The sequence below is a fragment of the Podarcis pityusensis genome (genome assembly GCF_964106645.2).
Source record: "Podarcis pityusensis genome assembly, chromosome: 4".
NCBI classification, from domain to species: Eukaryota; Metazoa; Chordata; class Lepidosauria; order Squamata; family Lacertidae; genus Podarcis; species Podarcis pityusensis.
Window position 1 is genome coordinate 56,730,062 of NC_138027.1, and position 27,821 is coordinate 56,757,882.

The window sequence follows — 27,821 nt, forward strand, 5'->3', positions numbered from 1 at the left end:
TTAATTTCAGTGAATGTGTTTCAGCTTCAGCTATTTTATTTAATCAGAACCAAATTCATTGTGTGCTTAAGCAATGCATTCTCAAGTTTTAACAGAGGACACTTGTGGTTTAGAAAGCATTGCAGAGAAATGTAGGTGTGCATGCAGACAGCAGCTTTCAGCAAGGAGTAATAATAGATCATTAGTATGAGAACAGGGGTGTTTTGTGTATGCAAGAGTGGCCCTGTCTTATCCTGCGAGATGTTGGAGGGCATGTAAATATGTATTTATTTGCTTGAAGTTAGCAGTGCAATAGGTATGTTTAGCAGTATCTTTCTTTTTGCAAAATTTATTGCCCAGTGGCTTATGCAATATCTTATTGATTGTAAAACTAACAGCACCACCCAAATGTGGATAATGATTTAGCTCTCTGCACACAGAGAACAGGGTACACAGATTCTATGCACAAAAACCTGGACAAGAAAGTTCATAACAACGTGAGCAGTAGCAACTATCCTTGGCCAAGGTCTTCCACTTCTTCCTACAGACTCAGGGCTCCTCCAAACTGCCTGTTTGTTCAGCATTCATCCTGATTTGCAGGCACAAAGCTTATGGGGTGCTCAGATTGCATCCAGTCTTTATTGGGATTTATTTCTTTCTGATTTGTTTGTGGGTGCTTATATGAAAATGAGCATCCATCCTTCATTCATTCTGATTTGCTCGCGGTGTGCTTACATGTCTTCCTATTAATCACCCTACACTTTCAAATACATGAGATGTTGCCTAGATACGTCTTCTCCAAAAACCCATAATCTAATGACCTACCTCCATATGGAGCTGGTATGTCCTATAGTCCAGTTAGTGTGTTTCCTAAGAAAACACCTCTTGGCATGGGGCTAATTCTGTTAATATCCTGAGGAAAGACCTCCCCTAAGAAAGTACTAGCTAATAAGGCCATGTGAAATCCATACATAATGGCATTTTTGTCGAGTTGAATATGTCATATGGGAATAGGTCTTGCGGCAGGTAACATGATTCCATAAGTAAGTTTAAATTGCTTCAGCCATTGGTGTTTCAATATTAGTTTATGGTTCCAATTAACCTATTAAAATGCAAAATTATTTCATGTTAACAGTACATTAATATATGAGTGGCTTGGTTTATTGCTTTCGTTGAACTTGATGGGATCTTTTGTAGGATCCAGAGAAGCACTGCCTGCTCCCTGACAATGAGAAATGCAACAAGTCACTGAATCATAACAATGGAGGCTGTGAGGAAACTGAAAACAGGAAGTCTGCTATAAGTTTTTCTGGAGCTTTGCGAATACCTGTGAGTATACGTTGCCATCTTCAAATCTGGACTGAGGCTTGGCCCTTATATTTTTCAGAAGATGAAAGTAATAGTAATAGTAACAACTTCTACTATGTCAGCTTCTCCAGTGACAGTAGCCATGCCATGGAAACAAAGCATAATGCACCAATCGGAGGTACCTTTTCCCCTCACTGGTTGTGTGCAATATCTGAACCATGAACCAGCCTGGGCCTCGCAGTCTTCAGCAAGGGCTCATGTGTGTCTCATCTAATGGAAATGTGGAGGGCAGCTACACAAGAATCGGCTTTTCCAGCTGTGGCTTCTCATCTGTGGAATGCTCTCCCCACAGAAACACAGGCTAAGACATTTTTATTTACTCAATATTTCGCTGATTGAGTTAACCTGTGGTGCTCGCCTTCTAGTGGGATTTCTCCTGCTTTTTGTATTGCTGGATGAGCATTTTAGTAATTTTGTATGCCTTTCTAAATTTGCCTTTTAATATTTTTTTTCCTGTTTGTATATTATTTTAATTCATTTTGAGAAATTTCTTTTTTGTATAAAATGACTAAGAAACTCAATGATGAATATTGGCCCGAATATAAGCCGCACCTGAATATGTCATACCTTTAAAATTGGAGGGGGGGGAATAAAAAAAGTATGCTTTTAAAAAAATTAAAATTATTTTATCTTCTGTTCTCTGTAGGGAGTTGTAGAATTCTCTCTCTGCCTGTTATTTGCCAAACTGGTCAGCTACACTTTTCTTTTCTGGCTTCCATTGTACATCACAAATGTAGGTAAGTATCTGTGTTTAAAGAATCATGTATATGTGATCCACATAAAGATAAACATATTCTGAAGTAAGGTAAATGTAAAAAGGTAAAGGACCCCGGACGGTTAAGTCCAGTCAAAGGCGCCTATGGGGTTGCTGTGCTCATCTCGCTTTTCAGGCGAGGAGAGCTGGCGTTAGTCCTAAGACAACTTTCCAGGTCATGTGGCCAGCATGACTAAACCACTTCCGGCGCAACGGGACACCATGACGGATGCCAGAGCACACAAAAATGCCGTTTACCTTCCTGCTACAGTGGGAAGTAACGGCTGACAAAAGGGAGGATAGTATTATCAAGGTGGATATTATTATTATAATTTATATCCTGCCCTTCCTCCCAGTGGAGCCCCCCCCCCTTCACAGTGATACTCGGAGGTTAAAGCAAGTAATTGGGTCTCTCGCTCACACAAAGAGACCTCTTGTGTACACAAAACCAGTGCTAATGATAATTGCATCCTCCTATCAGCTGATGTAATAGGAGGGCCGTCCTGCTTGATTTTGCAAGGCATCATTACTATACTTTGCAAAATGCTGCTTCTGCAGAGTATAGTAAAGATGCCTTGCAAAATCAAGCAAGATCCCCCCTTCCAACCATGTAATTGCTAATAGCAGCTTTGGAAGTTGGTGAGATACCCTGGGAAAGATTAAAGCACCCATTTCCAGCCCACCATTTTTGCAGCCTTGAAAGATGCCCCATAGGGCTGCTAGTTATCAAAACAAAACACTAGTCATGGATCTCCCACACCACATCTGGGTTTGCCCTGAATAACTTGGAACAGATACCTATTTTGTACGCATTATAATATATAACCTTAATTCTTAGTGCCGCCTGCCAGCTTGTTAAACTTATATCTTGCCTTTCTTCCATCATGAACACAAGACCCCCACATATAGGGGGCAGTCAGCCAGTTTTGTAGCTCCTGAAAAAAATCTAAGCAATTCCTGCTGTATTTTTTTATTTCCTTCACTGACAGAACATATTGATGCTAAACGAGCAGGCGATCTATCCACACTATTTGATGTTGGAGGAATCTTTGGTAAGTTTGCAACTTAGTGTTTGATACTTTAAAACTGCACACACAGAATCTATATGTTTCTGAATTGACTTGATATTCTTAAACACAGAGGCAAGAGCTATGAACTGGTCAGACAAACTGAGCTGCTCAGCTGAGAGAGTGAGAATATTAAGCAGATGATGGTTTTTGTAGCAGGTGGAGCACAACAAAATGTCGTACAATATTTAAACCAATTCACATCTAAATACCTACATAACTAATATAGCAGTAGCATCACACTCAAAACTGACTTCACCCATCACAGATCTCTACCTCTAAAGCCTTATGAAAGAATTGTGCAAAACAAGTGCACTGTCAAGGTACATCTCAGCGGGGAGAGCAATCAAAAAGCCTATTCACAGGCCCTTGTGCTCCTCATTCCGAGCAGAGACCACCAAGAGAGCCTTGCCTTCCGATTGAAATTAACAGTCAAGAATAAACAAGAGTATTATCTTTGCAAGGGTATTATCTTTGATAGTTGGGCAGTGTACTCGAAGCTACAAACATGAGTCTGACCAAACTGCGGGAGGCAGTAGAAGACAGGAGTGCCTGGCGTACTCTGGTCCATGGGGTCACGAAGAGTCGGACACGACTAAACGACTAAACAACAACAATTATCTTTGCTATGCTCCATTTCAGACATTGGCAAGAAATGTTTTAATTTAACAAATTTATATACCGCCCTTCAAAAATAACATTCTTCCCAAGGCAATTTACAGGCTATATCAACATACAGAAAAAAAAAACAATTAACACTGCTTAGAATATATTGATCGCCTGAACCCATTGTTTATCAAAACCAAGAATACTCCAGCAAAAATGACATACAGTGGTGCCTCGCAAGACGAAATTAATTCGTTCCGTGAGTTTTGTCGTCTTGCGATTTTTTTCGTCTTGCAAAGCACGGTGTCGGGAAAGTTTTGGAAAAGCTTCAAAAATCACCAAAGTCTTTAAAAACCTCAAAAAAGGCTACCACACCGCGTTCTATGAGTTGCTCCTCAAAGTCAAGTCGCAACTGTATTAACGGTGTTAAGAAAAAGGAAACAAACTTGCAAGACGTTTCCGTCTTGCGAAGCAAGCCCATAGGGAAAATCGTCTTGCGAAGCAGCTCAAAAAACAAAAAACCCTTTCGTCTGGCGAGTTATTCGTCTTGCGAGGCATTCGTCTTGCGAGGTACCACTGTAGTAGCAAATAATGCAACTACCAGAATTAGACAAGATTATCAAATCTCCAGCCAAACAACAATTTAGTGCAACAAGCCATGAAAAAAGAGTTTTTAATGCCATCTGAAAGTGTCCAAGGATGAACCCTGCCTGATAGGGACTTTAAAGGTCAACACCAGTACTTTCAGTTCAGACTCGAGTGCCGGGCTCCAACCAATTTCTGAAGCACCTTTAAAAGGCAGCCTCATGTAGAGTGCATTATGGTAGTTTAGTCTGGATGCCACTATCGCATGGATGTCTGTGCTGAGGTCCAGTGGGAAATGATGGTGGGCATGTAGAGATTGAAACTGAAGAGACTATGGGGAAAATAGATTTGGGAGCATTCCGCATAAAAGTGGTAGCTGGAACCTTCAGAACAAAAAGATTACTCAATGAAAGAGTACAGAGTTAAAAAAAATAGGAATACATGAGCCCTGCAAAGATTTGTCTAGCATCCTGTTTCCTTCAGTGACCAAACTGATACCTCTTGATAAAGCAAGACCTGTCAAGGTTTCCGCAGTGGCTGAGAGGAGCCTTACGAGGTTGGATCTCCCCCTGCGAATTCAAACTTACCGTATTTTTCGCTCTATAAGATGCACCAGACCATAAGAAGCACCTAGTTTTTGGAAGAGGAAAACAAGAAAAGAAAAATATTCTGAATCCCAAAAGCCAGGACAGCCAGCAGGATCCGCAGCTAAGGCTCCCCCAAGAGCCGTGCTCCCTTTAAAGAGCGTGCAGAGTGTGTGCGCGGCTATTGGGGGCTTTTCCCCGAGGAGGGAGAAGGGCAGCCCTTCTCCCTCCTCAGGGAAAAGCCCCCAAGAGCCACACACACGCTCCAAGCGGCTCTTTAAAGGGAGCGCTGAGCAGAGCCTCCCGCCTGCATTTGCTCCATAAGACGTACACACATTTCCCCTTACTTTTTAGAAGGGGAAAAGTGCATCTTATAGAACGAAAAAGATGGTATTTCTTCATCCCCTGAGAAAGAGACCTGAAACTTCCTAAGGTCCCTGGGAAACTTTCTGAGGGACCACAGGAGTGTGTTCTTAAAAATAATAAAAAAAGAGAAGATGGACATTTTGTGCTTGTGGGTTTCCCACGGGTATCTGGTTGACCACTGTGAGAACAGGATGCCGGTCTAGGTGAGCCCTTCACCTGATCCAGCAGGCTCTTCTTATTTCTTCCACTTTGATCATTACATTGTAGAAATTATTGGTGATAGTACTACTGGCTTTGTTGATGCATATTATATGCAGGGCACTTCTTTAAGAAAACAAAAGGATGCCCTTTATGGGTAGTGTCTAACGTAGTTGCAAACATGTCCTCACTTAGAGATTCAGTTCCCCTAATCTTTTCCCACAGGTGGAATTTTGGCAGGCATAATATCAGACCGACTGAAGAAAAGAGCTACAACTTGTGGCATGATGCTTTTGATTGCAGCACCCACGGTACGGCCTGCTGTCTCAACTACAGAGATAAAATTAGATGTGTCTGCTAGCTGGTGCTGGTTTAGCGATGGAGGGATGGATTTTTAATGTTCTGCTGTTGAAACTGTTTAAGTGACTTTGTTACCCACTGAAACATAAGATTCTCTTCCCCGTTGAAGGATTAGCCTTAACATGTGAAAATTACTATAAAATCCTAGAACTTGCCTTGCATCCTACATAGCAGAGATCTATAGTCGCTTCGTCAGGCCTGTCGTCTATGCCAGTAGCTCCCAAAATGCAAAATAAAGCAGATTTATTAATTGATACCCAGCAAAGACAACTGATCTTGTTATTGAAAAGTTAAAGTTTCATGATGAGTTGAGCTAACTGTTGCTTTATGTCTACTTTAGCTATACCTATTTTCAGCAATCAGTAAAATGGGCTTTGAGGCCACCATAGGTGAGTTCTCTGTTTTCTAGCGTTATTTTTTTAACCTATTTGGGATGATTAAAAATATATCTGGGAATGTATTTCATAATATATTATAAAATATAAGTACTGAACATAGGTCTAAGATGGTCACTCCTAATGGTATTTATAGACCAGTTCTGTTTTGTTGTTGTTGGTTTTTTCCCCAATCGAGAATCATCTGCTCGTGAGAGCAGTGTAGCTCATGAAGCACGATCTCAAATATCAATCACAGCATCAGTGATCTGGAGCCTAAATTGCTTCTCTGCTAATAGCTTACCTTTTGCAAAAGCTAATGGGAGATAGTGGAATTAGCTATACTCCCTTAATTCAGTGCATGTTGTCTTGGGTGTATGAACTCCTTACTGTAGTCTCAAAACACATACACAGAGGGGCTCTAGTCAACCGATAGTAATCATGTGAATGTCTGGGGGGCGAATGGACAAAATATACTTCCATTTCTTTCTTCCCCACTGCATTTAAATATATTTCCTACTTCCTTACTTTGGGCTGACAATCTGGAACTGGAAATAAGTAGTACAGATAATTTTCAGCCATAGTTTTACTTAGTATACCTAAATAGTAATTACTGCTTTGGAGGGGTCTAATATAGTAAGTAGATCATTGCAGTGTTGCTGTTTGTGAGTTGCGTAGTCACTAGTAGCAAATAGGAATTAGCCACTGAGGCTCAGGACTGACAGACTCAGAAGTACAGCTCAGCAGCAAGGGGCTTGCAGATAGCATCCTTTGCTTGCAATCCTCTGCCAACTTACGTACATGTGAGCTGGTCCCACTGAACCCATTGGGGCTTAACCTCAGGTAGACTTGCATAGGATTTCACTGTGTGCCTCTCTTTTGCCTTTGGAGGCCTACTGGTTCTACTAAGGTCCAGAGTAAGCAGCAGCAGCAGCAGCAAGTTATTGAGTTCTGTGCTTGTTCTCACTGTGGGAGAGACAGGTACAAGGACCGATTGCCATCATTTGCCTCGCAATCAGCAAATAAATGTGGCAGAAGGCAAGGCAGGGCAGATATGGCAGCAGTGTGTCTTATGCAGACTACAACACAACACTCTGCTCTTATTTGTCCCCAGTTCTTTCTGTTATCCATGCCTTCTCAACCTTTATTTCCAAGGCTGTTTTAAGTCTGCTTGTCAGTTCAGTTTTACCAATAAGTCAAATGAGGATAAGAATGCCAGTCCCCTCTGTTACGTAACTTTTCCCATGCTTTCATTTCAAATATACACCAAGAACAATCCACTGGCTATTTATTACTGGGTGACCATTTTTTTTTACCTTATAAGGTATTTTGGAAAACAGAACTTCCACTGTTTATAATTTCCTAACTCGTCTGTTTGAAATAAATGTGCATTGATTAATAGATCTTTCACCCTCCATGTATTGTTAGAGCGAACACAAATTCTGAAAATCTGGTTGTTGTGTTTAATCTCATTTCAAGTTATGCTGCTCATCAGTGGAGCTCTTGTAAATGGCCCTTATGCGTTGATCACAACAGCTGTCTCAGCTGACTTGGTGAGTATGTATCTGTCTTAAATGTTCAGGTTAGTTCTCATAATATATTAGTCATTTTCGTTTTAATAAGAACAGGGACACAAGAAAGGAAGAAGCACAATGTTCTAGAGAAGGACAGAATCCATAGGCCAGTGTGGCTTCCTCTCTCCATTAGCCTTGAAGTGTGTGGGTTGAATGGCCCCTCGAAGAAGAAGATCCTCACTAATCTACAACTGGGTTTATGGTGGTGTATCCAGTATCTGTCTAATCCAATAGGAAACAATTTGAGAAGAAGGAAGCTAGGAAAGGCTCCTGTCTTGACCTAATGCAAGTTCCAGTATATGGTTTTAAGGAGGAGTTCAGAAAAGACGTTTTATTTATCCTTTAATGTAAATATTGGAAAAGTCTTCTTTCTTTGCTGATCACTCGTAGCCAAGTAAGATTGTCGTCCGTAAACATGGTTTTAACAATGAGTCCGTAGGTGACTGGGACACGGGTGGTGCTGTGGGTTAAACCACAGAGCCTAGGACTTGCCGATCAGAAGGTCGGTGGTTCGAATCCGGGTGAGCACCTGTTGCTTGGTCCCTGCTCCTGCCAACCTAGCAGTTCAAAAGCACGTTAAAGTGCAAGTAGATAAATAGGTACCGCTCTGGCGGGGAAGGTAAACAGCGTTTCCGTGCGCTGCTCTGGTTTGCCAGAAGTGGCTTAGTGATGCTGGCCACATGACCCGGAAGCTGTACGCTGGCTCCCTCAGTCAATAAAGCGAGATGAGTGCCGCAACCCCAGAGTCGGCCACGACTGGACCTAATGGTCAGGGGTCCCTTTATCTTTACCTTTACCATAGGTGACTGTGGAGGCCAATTCTGGATCCACACGTCCTTCCACAGTGGGGACATTGGTGGTTTCCGGGTGGGAGTTGATCACGGTGTGGATTTGCCAAGCGTACCTTCCTCTGAGCACGTTTCTAGCTTGCGTCCTGAGTTCGAGTGTCTTCAAAGTCCATGACACCTTTGGTAAAGGTTGTTCTCCAACTGGAGTGCTCACAGGCCAGTGTTTCCCAGTATTGGAAAAATAACCCAGTCTACAGTTACTCAACACAGCTGTGTGTAAGAATTTTGGCTTGCTGCTCTGTGGTGGTAGTGGGACTACAAGATAGAGGAACATCAGAAATGGCCCAAATGCAAAAGCATTTAAGAGAAACTGTTGTAATGTCTAGTTTTGATTGATATAGGTTGAGCACCCCCAGATCCACCCATTCAGCTTTGTGAAACAAAGACTATTTCATTTATATTCCACCTCTTCGTCCTAGGAGCTCAAAAAAGCGGAACTGTATAAATGAGAAATGATTGTTAATATTGCTGCTATCCGTGCTAACATTATTAAGGTTTGAAAATTTTGTTTTTAAAGGGTACCCATAAAAGTCTCAAGGGAAATGCAAAAGCACTCTCCACTGTTACAGCTATCATTGATGGAACAGGTTCAGTAGGTAAGCTTTCACTCCCAAAATATCTGCCTTAAGAACAAAAGTTCAGTTGATGGGCCTAGTTGTAGAATGACTGTAATTGTAGCTGCAGACCTGGAAATCTATGCCCATCACCCCTCAGTTATTTTTCAATAGAAACCCAAGCACTTTCCTGGAGCATGTCAGAGCGTCCCGCCCCCCCCTCGCTTTTTCGCTTTCCCTAGAAAAACCCATCTTTACCATTTAATCAGAGCAAATGGCAAATCCGGTTTTCCACGGATGACCATTTGCTTCGATTCAGCGGTAAATTACTGGTTTTCGCAGGAAAAGCAGAGGGCCAAAAAAGAAAAGCAGTCAGACCTGGAAAGTCCAGACCTCTGTCTAGAAATGCAGAGCAAAAGTAGGTGTGGATGAGCCCTCTGTCCTATCCCATTTCAGGAGGAATATTTGTGGTTTCATGAAGCAGTGGTGACATATCTAGAAGCCACTTCCGAATATGTTATTAAAGTTGAAATCTCAGGAATGTATAAAATATTGTGCAGCCTGTCAGATGCGCTGCTTCTTGCACTGTATTGCTTTAACCTGTGTGTCCTGTGTTTTAGGTGCTGCTCTGGGACCTTTGTTAGCTGGTCTCCTCTCTCCTTCTGGTTGGAACAATGTGTTTTATATGCTGATGATAGCAGATGCTTGTGCCTTGCTAGTAAGTCAAAGTATGGAATAGTACCATATTTCTGTGTCCTGTAGGCTCCTTTGTTAAAATGTAGAGTTCAGTTTAATGTGTTGACTGCACTGATTTCATAGAATCGTATAATTGTAGAGTTGGAATGCAGGAATCTCAACTAAACCATCTAAACTAACTAAACTCAACTAAACCATCCATGGCAGGTGGCCATCCAACCTTTGCTTAAAAAATCTACAAGGGAGAAGAGTCACCACCTTCTGAGGGAGTCCGCTGCACTGTCGAACAACTCACAACATCAGAAAGTTCTTCCTGATGTTGAGTCAGAATCTAGCTGTGTAGAGTTCTATTTAATACTTTTAATGTCTCATTTTCCCAAATAGCTTGATTTAGATTTCCATTCAGGAGTGCAACTTACACAGCATATCACTCTTTTATAGTGCTTTTTATCACAAAGGTACTATGCTGTAGTCTACACCATCAAATTTCGTCCTTAATTTTAATATAATTGGGTTTCCTAAAATAAATGTGATGATGTTAAAGTAACTTGTTATAATTTTCTCAGCTCCATGGGGATGGAGATGGACCTCATTTTAAAATATACATGAAGAGAATGGGAGCTTTGGTCTCCACTTGTGAGGTCTGAATTGTTTTTGAGCATCTCTCATGCTATAAATATATATATGTCTGGCTACTGTTAATGCAAAAGTGAAAGTGGGAAAGAGGCACTTGAATATAAATGAGTTGTCCAGCCAACATAGGTTTTTTATTCACATTTCAAGCTGATGGAAGCAATTACTGTTAGAACTTCTCTAAGCCTCCTACATAGGCACCATTAAGGGAGATATATATATAAAATTTTATTTTTGCTGCTGTAAGTGTGAAATCAGTAGTTATGCTAACATCCAACCTTGCTAGGGCCAGAAATATATATATCATAATTTCCTTTGAGATAATCATTTAAGTTTTCTGCAACTATTCCTAACTGGAAAACCCTCTTGCTAGCTAAACTCTGTCTTTGAGGATTAATTCAGTAAGTTTTATAAAATCCTATATGTAGCTGAAATCTGCAATTGGTGGCACCTAAGAATTGTTCATATTTAACCACCACCTCCCCACGAAAGCATTAGGTTACCATAGTAATATAGGTTTTAGTAGAAACTATCAAAGATAGAACCTTTAAAAGGCAGGGGTAGGAGCTGCAAGTATGCTTTGGTAGGTTTTTTGTGTCTTCACATTTCATTTAAGGAAACGGTAAGGAATTAGGGAATTGGAGAGACTAAAATGGTTCCTTCAAGAACCATTGAATCCAATTTGTAAAATCAAGCCTCATTTATACATAAGGGTTTCAATAATTTCCTCCCCCCCCCCCCCCCCGCAACACACACATACACACCCTGAGTTGATAAACCTTTTCATCTCTGTTTGTAGCTCTATCTTCTGAAATATTACTGAGAGGACAGTCCTTTTTGGAGGGTGGCAAAATGTTGTTGTTGTTTGTTTTAAAAAAACCCCGCTTTCTCATTTTGACTTTGCTCTGCATAATAATCCTTCTCTTTTTCTCGAGAACATTGTTTACAATTTGAGAATTATTGCAGAAGATGCAGGCGATTTGTGTACTTATGCACGTCAAATGAATTTAGTGCTGAGAATGAACCACCAAGGACCATTGCATTGCTAGGTTTCAAGGAGCCTAGGGCAATTTGCCCTGAAGAGGCCTGAATAGCCAGTTACCCTGGTCCCTCCACATCTGCTGCCTACTTTCACCTCATCCCCCTGATTGCCCCACTTTTTCTCAACACACCCACCCCACAACTTCTCAGATGGTGTTGGAAGGGGAGGGGCCCTTTGCTACTATTTGAAACGTTGTGTAGCAGCAGACACACTGTTTAGTCAAGCAGTGGCTAAGCCAAATTCAACACTGCAGGACCTCGGTGTACCTGCCATCATTACACTTAGTTTAAAAGTTTGTCGAAAGAAAAATAAATCCTTTCCCTTCTCAATTCCTTTTGGAAGGAGAGGGGAATGGCACTGCAAATTCCAGGGTCACCTTTGTAGGCTCTGCTAAGCAGGTGGCATCAGGAAGGGATTCATTTTTCTTTCTGTTCCTCTTTTTAAAACAGTTTTTCATGGGCGTCCAGCATGCTGCTGAACCAAGTGCTTGACCTTTCCAGCTTCAGCCCTATGTACAATTTCCCAGAGTGCTAATCTCTGAGCAAAACCCTCTCTGGCGTAACAAAGATGGCAACAGGGACAGCTGCAGTCAGCTCAGCGGGTGTTTTGCTGTGCAGAAGTGTTCTTAAATTACATGCACACAAAGCTCTTGTGTATAATAGTAAAAATAAATAAATAAATAAATAAATAAATAAATAAAAAAATAAAAAAAACCCTGCCCATCTGGCTGGGTTTCCCCAGCCACTCTGGGCGGCTCCCAGCAAAATATTAAAATACAATTAAAAGCTTCCCTAAACAGGGCTGCCTTCAGATATTTTCTAAAAGTCAGATAGTTGTCTATTTCTCTGACATCTGTTATCTCTAGTAGTCATTTACCCACTCTACTCTGGGGTCTCAGCAGTGCTTTTTTCCTAAAATAATAATAATAAAAAAATGTTTAGGGGTACTCTCATTTTCCTACTCATATTGAAATACTGCCCCTCAATGAGGGCAAACTTTGCTTCACAAAATGTTTAGGGGTATGCATACCACTGCGCCCTGCCTTCCCCCCCCCCCAAAAAAAGCACTGGGTCTCTCCCTCACAGTTCCATTATATCAGAGAGATCAACCTAGTTACTTAAGCGAATGATGGCGATACCCTTTCAGAATAGCGTAAGGACAACACAGCACATCAATCCATTTCCCAATAGGCTTGCGCTCCCTCTACTGGGCTCTTCATCAATTTGCGGCTACGGTTTTTGCATCTCTGAACTTATATTTACACTTGGTCTCAGACATAATACAGTGGTACCTCTGGTTACGTACTTAATTCGTTCCGGAGGTCCGTTCTTAACCTGAAACCATTCTTAACCTGAGGTACGACTTTAGCTAATGGGGCCTTCCGCTGCTGCTGTGCTGCCGGCGCGCAATTTCTGTTCTCATCCCGGGGCAAAGTTCTTAACCCGAGGTACTACTTTCAGGTTAGCGGAGTCTGTAACCAGAAGTGTTTGTAATCCGAGGTGTTTGTAACCCAAGGTACCACTGTACTGTGCATGGTTCATTATGCTGCATATTTGGCTAGCAGATTAATGTCATGCATTATACAGGGGCTATAGTGGGCTTTTGGTGACCAGTGGATTAATTTGTATGTCCAGTGCTTAAAAAGGGGCAGTTGTTTAAATTAGGGACTTCCAAAGACCTTTTGTTTGCCAAGTTCCCCATATGAAAAAATTAGGTCCATTGTGCATCCTGGCCCCTTTACACTAGAAGATGGGAATCTGCCACTAGTCCATAAACACCACTTTTATCCAGGTAACCCAAGTACCTCCTTTCATTTCATTTCATTTCTTTGCTTTGGCCTACAGAGATGTAACCCCATTAGTTTGTTGTAGCAAGAACAACAAAAGAGTATTGTGGTACCTTAAAGACTAAAAATTATTATGACATAAGCTGCCATGGTCTTTTGTCAGCGTCCTAGGAGAATTCATTCCTCCAGTCTGCCCTCACTTTTGCCTGAATGCTGTCCCAGTCCCTCACTTTAAGACGCCATCTTTATTTACATGAAGAATTCATGTCAAGCGCCATTTTTGCTCTTGACACTGTTTTTATTTTATTTTATCTACACAGTTCTTGCTCCGCCTTATACGAAATGAACTTCGATGTAGTCTGGATCGCACCCTGTAAGTTTTGGCTTAACTTCCTGTGTGCCAATACATTATGTTTACATTATATTTAGCTAACATATCTTTCCATTCAACAACAACGTGGCAATTTTCTTTCTTTTTCTATGTTTGGATTTTTGTACTGTTTATCAGCTTCTCAAATAATTGTTTGAATTTTTTTTATTTATTTATTAAAAAAAATCTTTTAGTTGTTGCAAGAGCAGATAAGATGTCCAAATATCTCTGATACTTGTTTTCATGTTATTTGTCACCCTTTTTTAAATTGCAAATTCTTTGCTTCCTAGGCTGTGGTCTAGAAAAGGTATAGATACTCACAGTCTTCTTCCAGTTTTTAAAATGCCTTTTGCCAGCAGGAGTTGCTGCAGCAAAAATCTCCTTCAGCGCATGTCACTCTCTTTTTATGCATACACCTTATACTTTCCTACCACTAGGAAAATTACAAACGTGTGAAATTAAAGTGGAACTGGACTGTGTCCATGTCTGATTCTGCAGCTGGTCTGAGGCACACTATACTGCACTGATTCTTGATAGGCCTGGACAGTAAGGAGTTTATAAAACCAATACTCTACTGCACGAAGTTTCTGTTTCATTCCATTTCAGGGTGCTAAATATAGCCAATTATGCTAGTAAGGAGTTTGGACACTAGATGACTTGCAGTATATGTAGCCACTCAGTATTGAAGAACAATGGGAAGGGCTTTCCCTTACACTAGCCCTAATCCAGTGAGATAACATCCCCTTTTCCAAAAGCTATTGTACACCACTTTTTGGTTAGTTAAGCTTTTAGCGGTCAGGAGTGAGCATAGAAATGTCTTAGCTATTTTATTTTATTGATTTAATTTATGAATCTATATATTAAATATGAATAAAGACCATGATAGATAATTATATATATAATTAAAACAACTGTTCCTTGCCCTGAGCTATTGTGAGATGTCACTTGGAAAGCTAAAAGGCAATTAAGGGGGTGGGGGGGCTTCCTTCTTCGAAGGTAGTAATTACTATATATCAAGAGGTATCAACTCTTGTTTCTTGACTGCTGATATCCTTCGTTCTCTTGTAGGTTTAAAGAACACTGAATTTCCAGAAACAAGTAAATTAAAATGATTGTTTTTTTGAAGACTTTGACTGTGTTCCAGAGAGCCTATTTATGACCCACTACCAAGAAGGAGGCTGCTGTGCTTGAAAATGAAGTAGGGGTGGGGAATCCCAGTTGCACATATTTCTCTGGATCCTGGTCTTTGTGGATTTTTTGTTGCTGTTTGTTTTTTTTTTTTTTTTTTTTGTTGCATTTGAGCTGCATTTTCTGAACAGATTTGCACGATTATGGGAAGAAGGTTTCAAAATTCATCTCCGCTCCTCCCTCTTTATTTTGCACATGTACCAATATCTCAGGAAGGAGAGTGTCCTCAAAGAAAGGAGCTGTTAACTATTTTATGGACTAACTGAGCCAAAGAAAATGCGCCTTGATACTAATTTTGTCTTAAGTAAGTTTTATGTTACATGATTGGTTTCATTTTTTTAAAAAATAGAATGCAAACAGAACTAAAGGAAATGGAGCTAACTTTAGATGCTTGTTTGCAGTGTGCTAAGAAGAATTAGCAAAAGATTGAACAAAGTGTCCTTCATGTTATGTCTGATCTTGCTAAGAATGGCTGTTGCTGGATATCTGATATTTATTCTGTTATAAGAAAGCAGGTTGTCCTATTATCCAGCATAATCAACTAACTTTTCACACTGTACAGTTTCAAAACGATGTTATTCTGTATCTAATGGGTTGGAACCTGAAGTGCCGCGTATATATGGTGGTTACTCTGCAATTGGCCAGTCCCCTGCTTCTGAACCTAATCTCATGGAGTCAGTAACAGGAGAACAGTACCCTTTCCTATTATTATTTATTTAATAAGCAGTACCATCTAGACTTTTGGGTAATGCTGATTAAAAAGAAGGGTCACTAGCCAATCCAGTTATGGCAGGCCTTGTCATATAAGGCTTTAAAAAAAATTGTTGAGGGTATTATAATAAGAAGCACAAGCAGTGTAGCATCTCTGGTCTCCTCTAAAATTGCTGGTCAAATTTGTTGGCCAATGATTGGTTTGGAGAGTTAAGATTGCTTTGGATCAACCATTCCAGAGTGCTCACTCTTAACTGTACAAGCCAGGATTTCCCCCTTCATTTTGTATATGCAGAAAATAATGTTGCTTGAGGCCTTAGTCACTCAACAATTGGGACCAAAACATTCTACTGAGTATTTTCATTATGACAATTGGAATAGTCGCAATATTTTCTACAGCGTAAAAGTCTCAATTTGTATACAAGTTGCATATTTTAAAAAAATATAGATAAATTAAGAAAGGAAGAAAGAAAAACACGTATATTTTATCCCATAAAAGCACAAGTGTTAACTGTTTGTTGTAGTATTTTCCCCCTGTTCATCCTTTTAAATTCCAGAGAATTCGAAGTCTGTCTCTGGTCTGCAAAGATGTATAATAGAACTATTTTATTTAAAAAGGGACTCATATTACATGCTGTTCAATGGTTTTTAGTATTTTTCAATATGTATACTGCTACTGATTATTTATTAAAGTTCAAAATCCAGTTTCCCCCCCTTTTGGACCATCAGGACTATGTTTAGTTTTTATTAAAGTTCATAAACTTACCTATTTTCCAAGAATTGTTTTCTTACTTAATACAGTGTACACCATACTTGAACCACAAGGCAGAGGCTTACATGAAGATATAAATCCCATTATCAGTTAAGTCAGACAGAATTGGTGGATGTTTCTAAAGTCCTACATTCTATATCCTCATTTCCCTGCTCTACTTTAAAATAGCCATGGTTTTCGTAGTTATGCGTACAACTTGAGTAAGCATAGCCATGGGAAATCTCAGACCTGTAAGCCAAATTTGGCCTGATGGAGGCCCTCCCTCACATCTGACATCATAAGATGTCATAAGATGTCCGTGGTTGGGCAGTAGATACATAGCTGCAAAGGAACAGCCTCAAAGCAGCTTTTAAATGCAGCCCCTGCTGGTATTGGTTCTGCTCAGGAGCTTTGCTTCCACAACAATCCCTTCCAAATGCAGGGCTCGCAGTAAGAACATTTACTGGAGTTAAAAGGTTACCTTTAAATATTTGTTTTCATGCTGTGTGCATCTTCGTTACCTTGCCATACCTGACAAATTACACAGTCTACTCACTTCTGATAAGTCCCATTGAATTTATTAAATAAGTAAGCATGTACTCTATAGAATTTTTTGTCTAAATTTGTGACCAAATCAGATGTTATATAGAAGTTACAAGAGCAGTCTCCCAATTGTTATTTTTCTTTTGCTGAGTAGCAGCCATGAAAGGCTGCCAGTCTGAGTGGAGAAATGATATGTGATGAGGCTGCTCAATTCTTTCCTGTCCCGCTGTTTATTCTAAATTTCCCTTCCTGAATGGCTTTCTCCCTGCAAAGGAAAATATAGGTGCACCCTATATATTCTACCCAGTGTCACAGCGGGGGTGGGGGGGTGAGAAAGATTTTGAGTAGGAAAATGGCAGAAAAGTGAAGGAATTAAAAAAGAAACCCTCCTTCCTCTCCTCCCCCCCCCCCAATCAGCACACTGTTCTTGTGCTATGGGGGGGGGGGGGGGGGCATGGCTAGCTGCAAAGCTGCGTAAATGCCGGCATAATCTTATGTCTCTGAACACAATGCGGTGATAATCTCATTGAGGGACAATCACAGGCTTTGGAACTAGCAAAAATTTTACACACCAGGAATGGTAATGCTTCAAGGATTTAAAGAACCTAGAAGTAAGTTTGCACATTTTGATTTAAAAGAGCAAATTGAAGGCTCAATATCTGAGGCCTCAGACACTGATATGCCTAAAGGCAACAGTCTCTTGCAAAAAGACAAAAAACAGCCAGCGCTGTCTTAAGCATATCCGGCACCCCTACCCCCACCCCGTTTCCCAGAGTTGTCGACCTTTTCCCAAGCCTCTGCGGGGATCGCTCTCCTCCTGCGGAGGCTTGGGAAGGAAGCTGCATGTCCGCCAGCCATATGGTTGACAGGGCACAGCTGGCAGGCGTGCAGGAGGGAAAGGGGAGGCCGCCAGCAAAGCAGCAGAGCTCCCCCACTCGCTGGGGTGCCCCTGAGAGGCCGACACCATGGTGCAACGCACCAGTAAGCCCAATGGGAAAGACGGCTCTGAAAGTGGCAGCAGCTATGGAGGCCAACTCAGATGCCTACATAGAAAGAATTCTCCAAGCCCTAAAGTGTGACTGGACCACCGCTTTGGCATCACTTGCACAGAAATTTGATGGCCTTTCTAATCAACTAAAAGGCATTCTCAAACTGCAAATGAAGCACCGAATCTTGCCAGCACTAATCAATCTGAAATACAATTATTGCACAAAGCCATGGGAGATCTTGCCCTGAAGTTTGAGGAACAATCAGACAGAAACAGATGTAAAAAAAAAATTCAAATCTGAGGCCTACCAGAAAATCAGGAAGCGGGCGAGATATGGCCCAATTCATGGTGGATTGGATACTTACCTTGAATATAAATACCCCCCTGTCAATAGCAGATGTGGAGAGGACACATAGAGTCCCTGGAGGCCAAAGCAGAATTGGTGAAGCCCCATGTGATATCATCTGCTTCAAGCTTTATAAAGATGCCATATTTAAAGCACTCCGTAACATCAGGGACTTAAAATATAAGGGATCCAGCATCAACATATTTCAAGCCATCAGTCCAGCCACTCTTGCCCAACGATGTGATTTTTACCCTTATACAGCTGCCTTGAAGGAGGCTGACATTGCCTAGCTCTCGAGCTTTACTTTCTAACTTATTGTCCAGCACAAAGGAAAACAGTGGATGGTAAGTGACAACCGACCACTGTGGTACCAATCACTGCTTTTCTTTTCTTTTTTTAAATCTATCTAATTTGCCCCTGGTATTCTTCTTTAATATCTCTAGGGAACAATCTGATTCCTGCTCTTTGAATTTCTCCATACAAGCTAACTCTTGTTTGAATATTCATCTCTCTTTGTGATGGTTCGATTTTGAATGGTGCTGCCTCTCTCACTCATAATTAGTCATACTGGGATAATTGTAAATGCTTAAAACTAAGCCTGTTTTTGTATTAGTCCTAATGTGTGAAGACCCTTTATTTGGCCTCGACTGCAGAGTCATCGAAGTCCCACTTATTTCAATCACTTGTAGCATAAAAACCATAAAATGTCAAGCCAGCCATTCAACATGCCAAATTTCTGCACAGCTTAATAGCATACACATTGGATAGCTTTCTCATGATAAATGCCTCCATAGAATAAAGTGGTTTGAAATAATGCTTGTCATGTTTACAGCTAACATCCTCTATAACCTTTTCAGTGAGCTCATGAGTGAATTATAAATCTTGCACAGCAGTGAATATTACCTGTACAATGCAACCATGTCTAAAGCTTATTCTTCAGACACCAGTGAACAATTGTTCTTCTGCAACAGTTATATCCCTTGTCATTAAACATCCTCATTGACGAGAGCCCAAAGGTATGATCAAATTAGGGGTGAAGAGCTGGTTGTCCTCCCCGTCCCATACTTTTCACATACAGATGTCAAGGCAAACTGAAGATGACTGGCAGTTCCATGTGGTCTAACATGAGATCATCCCAATAACAGAGAGAAGTGTGGTGTCTGCGTGTATATTCTTTTTAAACACTTAACAACATTTGGGAGATGGGGTAAATGCAGCTCATATTTGTGGTGATTTCCCCTTAAAATGGATGAATGATGCTTCAGATCTCAGAAAAGAATTCAGAAATTCCTTTCCAAACTGATATTTCTCCCCTCACTCCCCAGATCCATTTGCTGATATATTTCACAGGCAGTTTGCTGCACCTTGAACAATTCCTCCTGTTCTTAGTCTTGGAAGCTGCAAAAACTACATTTTCCAGGCAATTGGTAATAACTCCAGGATCAACTCAAGACCTTGAGGATGATGGTTTTAATAGACTAAAGTGACATCTCACCCCAGAACTGCATGGTGCTTATTTCCATTACCACTCCAATGCTGTCTGCCTGCATACTGCAAATGCTATTCTTAATAGGTTATGCTTTGGTTGATAGAGTCCAGCTGTGTACTTGCAAGGTAAATGGGTTTGGTGGTTTTTTTTCACAGAAAGCCTATGATCATAAATTGTATTCAGGCAATTCTCCTTTTAAGGATCTGGGACAGTGGCAAATAAGCTGGCAGCCTCTTTCTGAATGTGGTATTAGAATCCTCATCTGTTCTTTAGCCACTTTTGAAAATAGCTTTTAAAAAGTTAGCAGGGAACACCTTTTACAGCTAGACTGGGGAAGTTCAGGCTCAGGGCCAAATGGGGCCCTTCAGGTCTCTCTGCCTGGTCCTTGCGACTCTCCCCAGGCCAAGCTTCGTCCTCAGGTAGTTCTATCTGGCTGCTATGTGTCCTTGAACAGAAAGAGTGCTGCTCACTCGCCTGGATGAAGGGATGGCTTGGCGTGTGACTGGAATAGTCTTCTATATACTTTCACCTCTCCCCCTGCCCTTCACTGGCATGTGGCCCCCAGAAGGTTCCCCACAAAGGAATGCAGCCCTTAGGCCATAAAAGGTTCCTCACCCCAGATGATGTAATCATTTACATTTTTTAAGATGTATGAAATAGAGGCACATATATATCCTTGTATCCTGTAGTGTCCATGTTTTGCAAACTCTGAAATTAGGCAAGGCAGGAGAGGGTCTCCACTAGAGCTGTGTAGTAATAATAATGATTAATAATAATAATATTGGGCGGCTCCCAACAGAATTAATGATAATAATAAAAAAGTGATAAAACATCAGACATTAAAAACTTCCCTAAACAGGGCTGCCTTCAGCTGTCTTCTAAAAGTCAGATAGTTGTTTATTTCCTTAACATCTGATGGGAGGGCATTCCACAGGGCAGGTGCCACCACCAAGAAGGCACTATGCCTGGTTTCCTGTAACCTCACTTTTCGCAGGGAGGGAACTGCCAGAAGGCCCTCAGTGCCAGCTCTCAGTGGGGGTGGAGACGCTCCTTCAGGTATACTGGGATGGGTGGAAGGACATGAGCTTGAGGGGTGTAGGGGTACAGGAAAAGAACAACGGGTGCTCATCCCGCTATGCCATATTTGTCCCCTACAACTTTTGGTTCACTTCTATTTGACTAGTCACTGAAGAAATGAGTGAGTATCTCATCTGCAGAAAGGCTGTGTGTACTTTGGCGAAAGTGGAAGCACCACATTGCCTTTCCTCTCTGTAAGTGCAACATGGCTTGCGCACTGGCATCGTTTGGCTGTGCGTTTCCCTGCCCCTGCTCTACATTACTGGGGGACAATGAAAGGGATGGATGTTTGACCTAGAAATGTCAGGAGGGACCTGAATAAGTTGTAACATATACAACACATTCGTCTGCTCATAAGTAATCCTGATTCTGCACCAAGAAGAACTGAAATCAATGAACAATATGAATTATGCAAAGAGGGCATACTTTATTCTCCTTCTGGTAGTCATAGGTGGGGACAAGTCCCATAGAAGTGAATCAACCATCCAAAGCTTCAAATTGTTTAAGTTACTGACACTTTCCCAGTTGTGAGCAATGAGCTCAGCTGCTAACAGCACCATAGTTTTCCAAAATACTGTAGTACTTTCCACAGGTTAATACTTTGTGTCAATGAAGCATCAACACTGGACAGCTGCTGTCTGTTTTATTGTGAAATGGTTTTATTCTTCCTTTAAGTTTCCAGTAATTTTATTTTTTCTAAAACAAATGACAGAACCTTATTGTCATTGCGCTTGGCAACTGCTTAGAACAAAATAGCCGCGATTCTGAAATGTTACCTTACATTTTGATACGAAATTGCCTCGTTTTTCCTGGAGCACAGAAGAAAATGCACAATTTTCTCTGAAAAGAAAACTGTTCTCCCCTTTTCGAGGCACAAAGTGTCGCCATCAGTTCCAAATTTCCTGCCAGACAGGGTCAATCAACCTTTGGTTAATGGAGGAACTTGAGTTTCTCCATTTCTTGGCTGTCATCTCGGAGCAATCCAGCAGCCCCCTTCAAATTAGAATTTTGCTTGCCAGCAGCCTGTAGAAAGTTCCAATTGTCTGTTAAGTCTTCCACTGCTTTTATAAAATGAGTCCAGACAATCTTTATAGCTGGGATTTCCCAGAAACACAAGGCTAGTGTGCCAAAATCCTGACCATGTTCCCAGAGCTGGTCAGGATGTCTTTCTCTTCAAACATGTCTGATTTGTGTTGCAAAAAGAGCACCATGTAGCCATTTAATTAAAGTACTCTTCGGCTCTTCAGCCAAATAATAAAGGGCTCCCAGACAAGCTTGCAAAGATTAGTAATAAGGAAATCTCTGCCATCAGCAGCACAGGATTTAGGGTGATGCAGGCAGTTCCTCCACACACCCCATTCTCTTAATATACTGTGTCTCTTCCCATTGCCTATACACTGCCTATAACATCCAGCACTACCTCTCTGTTGGAATCCTGGAAACCAAGACCCAAGTTTGGGGCAAGTACCCCCTGGTGAGAGAACCCCAGCAGAGATTTAACAGTGCAAAACTTGCAGCAAAGAAGAGTGTGGAAATATGGACTATAAAACTTCAGAATGTGCCCTTCCAGTGAGTCCCAAAATGTCACCTTGTAAAGGCTATTTCCAATCTATTCCACTTCCATAGAACATAGATTCCATGTTTGGTAAGTCATAAAATGGTTTACTTACTTCATGCTAGTTGTAAAGGGAAATAGGTGTATAAAAGGAGAATTCCTGGATTTCAAGATGCAGGTTTGGGGTAAGTACTCTTTGGTGAGAGAATCCCAGCAGAGATTTACATTTTTTAAAAAATAAATATGCAGCTTAACCACAACTCTTAGTTTGGAAGCACCCTAAGCCAAATCTTGTACAGCTGCACATAAAACATTTTAAAAGTGTTGTAAAGTGCAATATACAAATGTGACACTAGATGGCGATGGTGAGCTATGCAAAATTCAGTGTATTTTTCAAAACGTTTTCTAAAAAAGCATTTTCACAGCATTTTTAATATGTGTGTGGATTCCACCTTAGTGCGGCAGTAAAACATCACACATTTGTGTGATGTTGCTAAGCCATAGTTTGACTTACAGTGTTGTGTGAACCAAACTTAAAAAGATTTGGCAACAATACTATCTGGATTCTCCATAAAAGGCAACCAGAGTCCCACCAGAATCAATTGGGGGAATGATGAGCAAATACTGTAAAGGTATACTATACAAGATGAGAGACTATTACCTTATTATTCCCAAATAAAATAATAATAGCACAACCAGCAAAGTTGAAGGGCAGAAGTCAGATTTTGGAAGTCATGACTGCCACCAGATGATGTTATTGACCAGCTAGGAATTATGTTTTAAGAAATTATCTACAGAAATAAATTTGAGCTGATAAAAAGCAGCTTTGTCCTTTCAAATTAGAATGTATTTACATTTCATGAAGACTGAAAACCAACATCAACATCATCTGAACCCTGAGTGCTGCTGTGCCCTAAGATGACATGCATAAATTTCTGTAACTAAACACTTGGCTTGGCTTTTTTTAATGGAAAGAGCAAGTAAAGGTGTGTTGTAACCTTGTTTTTGTCTCAGACAAAAGCTGTTTGACTATAGTCTGAGAGAGTTTAATTTAAACTACAAGAGCAAAGGAAATGAAGCCAAACAATTCTTTAGGGTTTAAATAAGGAAAAGCCAAAGTGGCAGTAAGACAGCACCTTGAGGAGAGATTGAGAAAAGAAAGACAGGAGCATGAAGTATAATGGAAAAAAGGAAATTGGGAATGGAGAACTGTAAGCGACAGAGGAAGCTAGATGACAGACAAAGGCACCATTTCAGCAGGGAGAAAATGGGTTTGATTTATTTTTTATAATTTAGTGTGTACTTTAGCCAGAAGGTGGCTGTATGCAATGACGCATCTGAGCTTCCTGGAATCATGTGCTCAAAGGATGCTGAGCCCTTCATCTTTCTGAAAGAGGCATGCATGCTTGTATTTCAGATACTTTGCGTGTTTGGCTCATTCCTGGAAGCTGCAGCTCCAGTACAGACTTAAAAATAACAACAAGCCTTCCACTTCATGTTTTCTGCCAAAGACTCCAGTTGACTTGACTTGAAACACTCCCGAGACATTGTGCTTTAAGGAGCAAACATGCAGCAAATCCGAATCTAGAAAAGAGGTGTGGAAACAGCACTTTAATGAATGTCCCAGCTGACATGTGGCTGCTCAGTGAAAAGAATACAGGGAGAAAAGTGCTCAAGTAAGAAATAACAAGATGAGGGCCACAGACAAACTTTTGTTTGCGGGGAAAAGAATCTGGTAGGTTGAAGTTGTTTGTGGCTGGGGTATGTGTGTGTGAGGGGTAGAGATAGGTGAGCTGCCCTGGTCTGAATTGAACTGGCTCAGAAGTAAGCCAAGCTATTTGCTAAAAAATAAATTCTGACTCCAGAAGTCACGCACCTCCTCCCTCCAACTCAGCCCTGATCTCCAAAATGCCCTCTCAGCTGGCCATTGATCTTAAAACTGCTCCTTCTTCACTTCACACCTACCCGATAGAGTGTCCTCTGCAGTCATTAAATGTGGTGCTACTCTGAACCTGGGACAGGGCAAGGGGGAGAGAATAGATAAGTATAAAGAAAACAACAACTTTGCCAATGGTTATGAATCATGATTGCCCAGTGCCAGATTTACGTATAAGCGAAACAAGCTATAGCTTAGGACCCCACTCTCTTGGGGCCCAATTTTTTTTTAAAGAAAAACAACAACTGGATATACATTTCCAAAATATAAGATAAAAAAACAAATAAAATAAAACCTACATACAGCAACAGTGTTTTGTGTTGTAGGCTCCTATGATGTAAGTAATGGACCCCACCTGCCAGCCTGCTCCATAAAATATCACTGGTTTGCTCATTTCTGTATCAATTACTTTGATAATATATGTTATGTGCAAATGGCTTTAGATACCTATTAGGTCAATAAATCGCCATATAGTATATATTCAACACAAAAAAACAGTGACAATTTGTTGTTGAGAAAGGACAGCTGAACATATAAAGGGCCCCATTACCTTCAGTAGCTTAGGGCCTCATCAAACCTAAATCCGGCCCTGTGAATGCCATTAAATTTTTGCCTCCCTGAAGTATCAGCTATGCCTTACATAATGATTTAAGGGGACAGGGAGATGAGAAAATAGTCCTCATTAAATCATTGCATAAGGTATCTTTCTCCAGATGTTGTCACTCCCTACTCAAGTTTTACTTCATGTTCACAAAGCCAAGGGTGAAGAATGTTACAGGGTTGTTTGTTGTTGTTAGTAATCAATGGTTCTGACAAACAACCCTTATAGCTAACAGGATCAGGCCCTCAGTGCAGCAGCTACTCTGAAGGCTCAGGATTAATTTCTTCAGCCTGCTGTCACTTACAATTACTGTATTTTTATGCGTATAAGACACCCCCATGTATAAGACCCTATGTTTTGAACCCAAAATTAAGAAATCAATATTTTAAACATCAAACAGATGTTTAATAGGAGTCTTCCTACAACCTTGTTTTCCACTTGTTTTGCACAACTCCTATCAGCCACAGCCAGCCGCTGTATGCATACACAGCCGCAAAGATCTGGAGGCTGCCTAGTTGGTACGGCTGCTATATAGGGATTGTCAACTATATAGTAGGGTTGCTATATTTCAAAAAGTGAATATCTGGACAAATAAGTTGTTGAGTGGTAGTGGTTGGGGGGTTTTTTGCCAAAGCTGTTGAGCTGTTGAGCATTTTTTGTGAAATCTCAAAAAGAAAAATCGAGTTTTTCAGCAATTTTTAATGAAATTCATCAAAATCTACACTACCGACGGGGCTGCCATATGTCCAGATTTTCCTAAACATTCCAGTGATTTGATCCTGGATTCTGTTTATGAGGGCTAAATGTCTGGGAAATTCCAGGCGTATGGCAGCCCTATTCCAGACGTATGGCATATAGGGATCATCAGCTAGACTTTGAGATCTTCAAGTCAATAAATGTACTGATTCCCCAAGTCCTTGTTTCAAGCCTGCCTGAATGGGGTGTGTTGTTTTGTTCATGTAGAAGCCAAGAAAACCAGCCTACAGTTTGCCCTACAGCTGAGCATCTTGCAGCCCACAGTCACTGTAATCTAGATCATTAGTGACATTCAGCAGATGGCATTTGGAATTAATTTGCAATGGAAGGGGAGACAGAGTATTCTATCCTGTTTGTTCCAACCTTGAAATTAAAGATAATACACTTAAATATCACTGTATCATTAATCCCCCCCCCCCTTTCCTCCCAGTAGGCAGAATTCTTTTAGGACACAGAACTATTTTAACAGAAGTATGCATACAAGAATCTGTTTTAATTGGAGGAAGTGTAATGCCAGCTCCTGCTACATTGTGTCCTTATGATTTCAACAACTAATGCAGCTGGGAGCTAGTCGTATATTCAAAAAAATGTTCAGACAGGTTTGCTAAAAGGATGGATGTTGAAATTTCAGTATGGAAATTACTGACGCTAACTGTGGGATAAATGAAGCTACCGTAATTTTCCCCCATCCTAAGTGGTGCTTTGTCTTCTGTGTCAAAAGCAGCTAATCAAAGCCTACTTTGCAGTACAGCATCACACACACTGATTGCCCAGAGGCTTCTGCAGCCAAAGAGAGTTGCTATGGGAATCAAGAGGGCACTTGGAGACGGGATCTGGGGCTTGGCTCTCTCCCGTCCATGGCTGCTGCTGGAGTCACAGGAATGAACAAAACGGAAAGGAGGTGGCAGAGAGGCACAAGGAAATGCATGCATGATAAGAGGAGGGACTGCTGTAGGTGGAGACACTGGAATGGAGTAAAGCAAAGACACGAATGCATCCGGCAGTAGTGGCTCTGCTTGGCTTGGTTGGACCTGATTCCTGCCGTAGAGTTAACCTAGCAGAACTACAGGAAAAGTCTTGACGGTAGCAAGTCTTCAAAAAGATGGGATCCAGCTCATCTACATACCGGCCCAAGTATGTGTATTTGGATATCGGTGGAAGAATTCAGAAGGTACTTTTCACTCATTGTTTCTTTGTCGCTGGGATCACATTTGCATTAAACTGGAAACACTGCTCAGCTGCTGCTGCTGCTGCTGCTTTCCTTTTCTATGCTGTGAGCTTTGATTGCATCCTCATTCAGCTGAAAATCTGTCACCTCTCATTTGTGAAGCAGCCTTGAAATATGAATGAGTCCATTTCTTCACAATCTTTCATTTTGCAAATGACAATGGTAAATGGCAGGAGAACTCTGAGAGCAGCCTTCCGGTTTCAGGATAGCAGAGATTTGAGGTGCCTGTGTGTATTCTCACTTGTTCGTACAGTTTCTGTGTGCTCTACTAGAGATGTGAATGCAAAGTTACAGAGGAGTTTGGAAATCCAGCGCCAGTTCTAGTGCCAGCAGTTCACAATGTAAATACACAGATCCAAGCATTCGAGTGATTTAAGTAGTTTAGAGCAGAGGAAAGTGTATTAAAATTATACTGACTTCCTTTCCGAAAATAAGGTCTGCTTTTCATGTCCTTTAATACTCTCAAGGTGACTTGTATGCATATTCATGCACGCGCATGTGTGTGTGCACGCACACGCACAACAATAAACTTACATCATAACTTCAAATATTGATTTAGTTGTGGTGGCATTAGCAGTGTATCAAAGTTAACAAGAGAGCTGAATCTGCAAGCTAACTGGGGCAAAATTACAGTCCATGGTTTGCCTTACCTGAGATGCCAAAGGTACCCCAAATTCTTTACACGAAGCAATGATTTGAAAAAGCTAAAGTGCCTTATTTTTTTAGCTGTATACTCCAAGTCATTACGGAAAGAGGGAATTGCAGATGGATTGTTCGCCTCTTTCCTCTGAATATCTAATAAGCCATGAGGACTAATTTTAGGATAAGCATCTTCTCTCCTATTCTGCCTTAATATAGTCTACAGCAGGAGTCAGCAAACTTTTTCAGCAGGGAGCCGGTCCACTGTC

At 41.0% G+C, this 27,821-nt stretch overlaps 2 protein-coding genes across 9 annotated transcripts in view; both read left to right on the plus strand.

Annotated features, from left to right (window-relative positions):
• Nucleotides 1-15,268, plus strand: part of SLC37A1 (solute carrier family 37 member 1) — a 31,984-nt gene extending 16,716 nt beyond the window's left edge. For all 5 annotated transcript variants that reach the window (XM_081003611.1, XM_081003610.1, XM_081003609.1 and 2 more), the window contains 10 exons: nt 1,177-1,308; nt 1,994-2,084; nt 3,091-3,153; nt 5,733-5,818; nt 6,208-6,256; nt 7,721-7,794; nt 9,181-9,259; nt 9,838-9,935; nt 13,695-13,747; nt 14,813-15,268. In XM_081003611.1, the coding sequence (XP_080859737.1) occupies nt 1,177-1,308; nt 1,994-2,084; nt 3,091-3,153; nt 5,733-5,818; nt 6,208-6,256; nt 7,721-7,794; nt 9,181-9,259; nt 9,838-9,935; nt 13,695-13,747; nt 14,813-14,828 (741 nt within the window). In that variant the 3' untranslated portion in view covers nt 14,829-15,268. The remainder of the gene's footprint in view (nt 1-1,176; nt 1,309-1,993; nt 2,085-3,090; nt 3,154-5,732; nt 5,819-6,207; nt 6,257-7,720; nt 7,795-9,180; nt 9,260-9,837; nt 9,936-13,694; nt 13,748-14,812) is intronic.
• Nucleotides 15,269-26,203: 10,935 nt separating this feature from the next.
• The window catches only part of PDE9A (phosphodiesterase 9A), a 74,174-nt gene continuing 72,556 nt past the window's right edge, over nt 26,204-27,821 (plus strand). Inside the window, exon 1 of one of the 4 annotated variants that reach the window (XM_081003614.1) lies at nt 26,204-26,856. In XM_081003614.1, coding sequence (XP_080859740.1) covers nt 26,788-26,856 — 69 coding nt within the window. In that variant the 5' untranslated portion in view covers nt 26,204-26,787. The remainder of the gene's footprint in view (nt 26,857-27,821) is intronic. The other 3 variants (XM_081003615.1, XM_081003616.1, XM_081003617.1) reach the window with 3 other exon arrangements.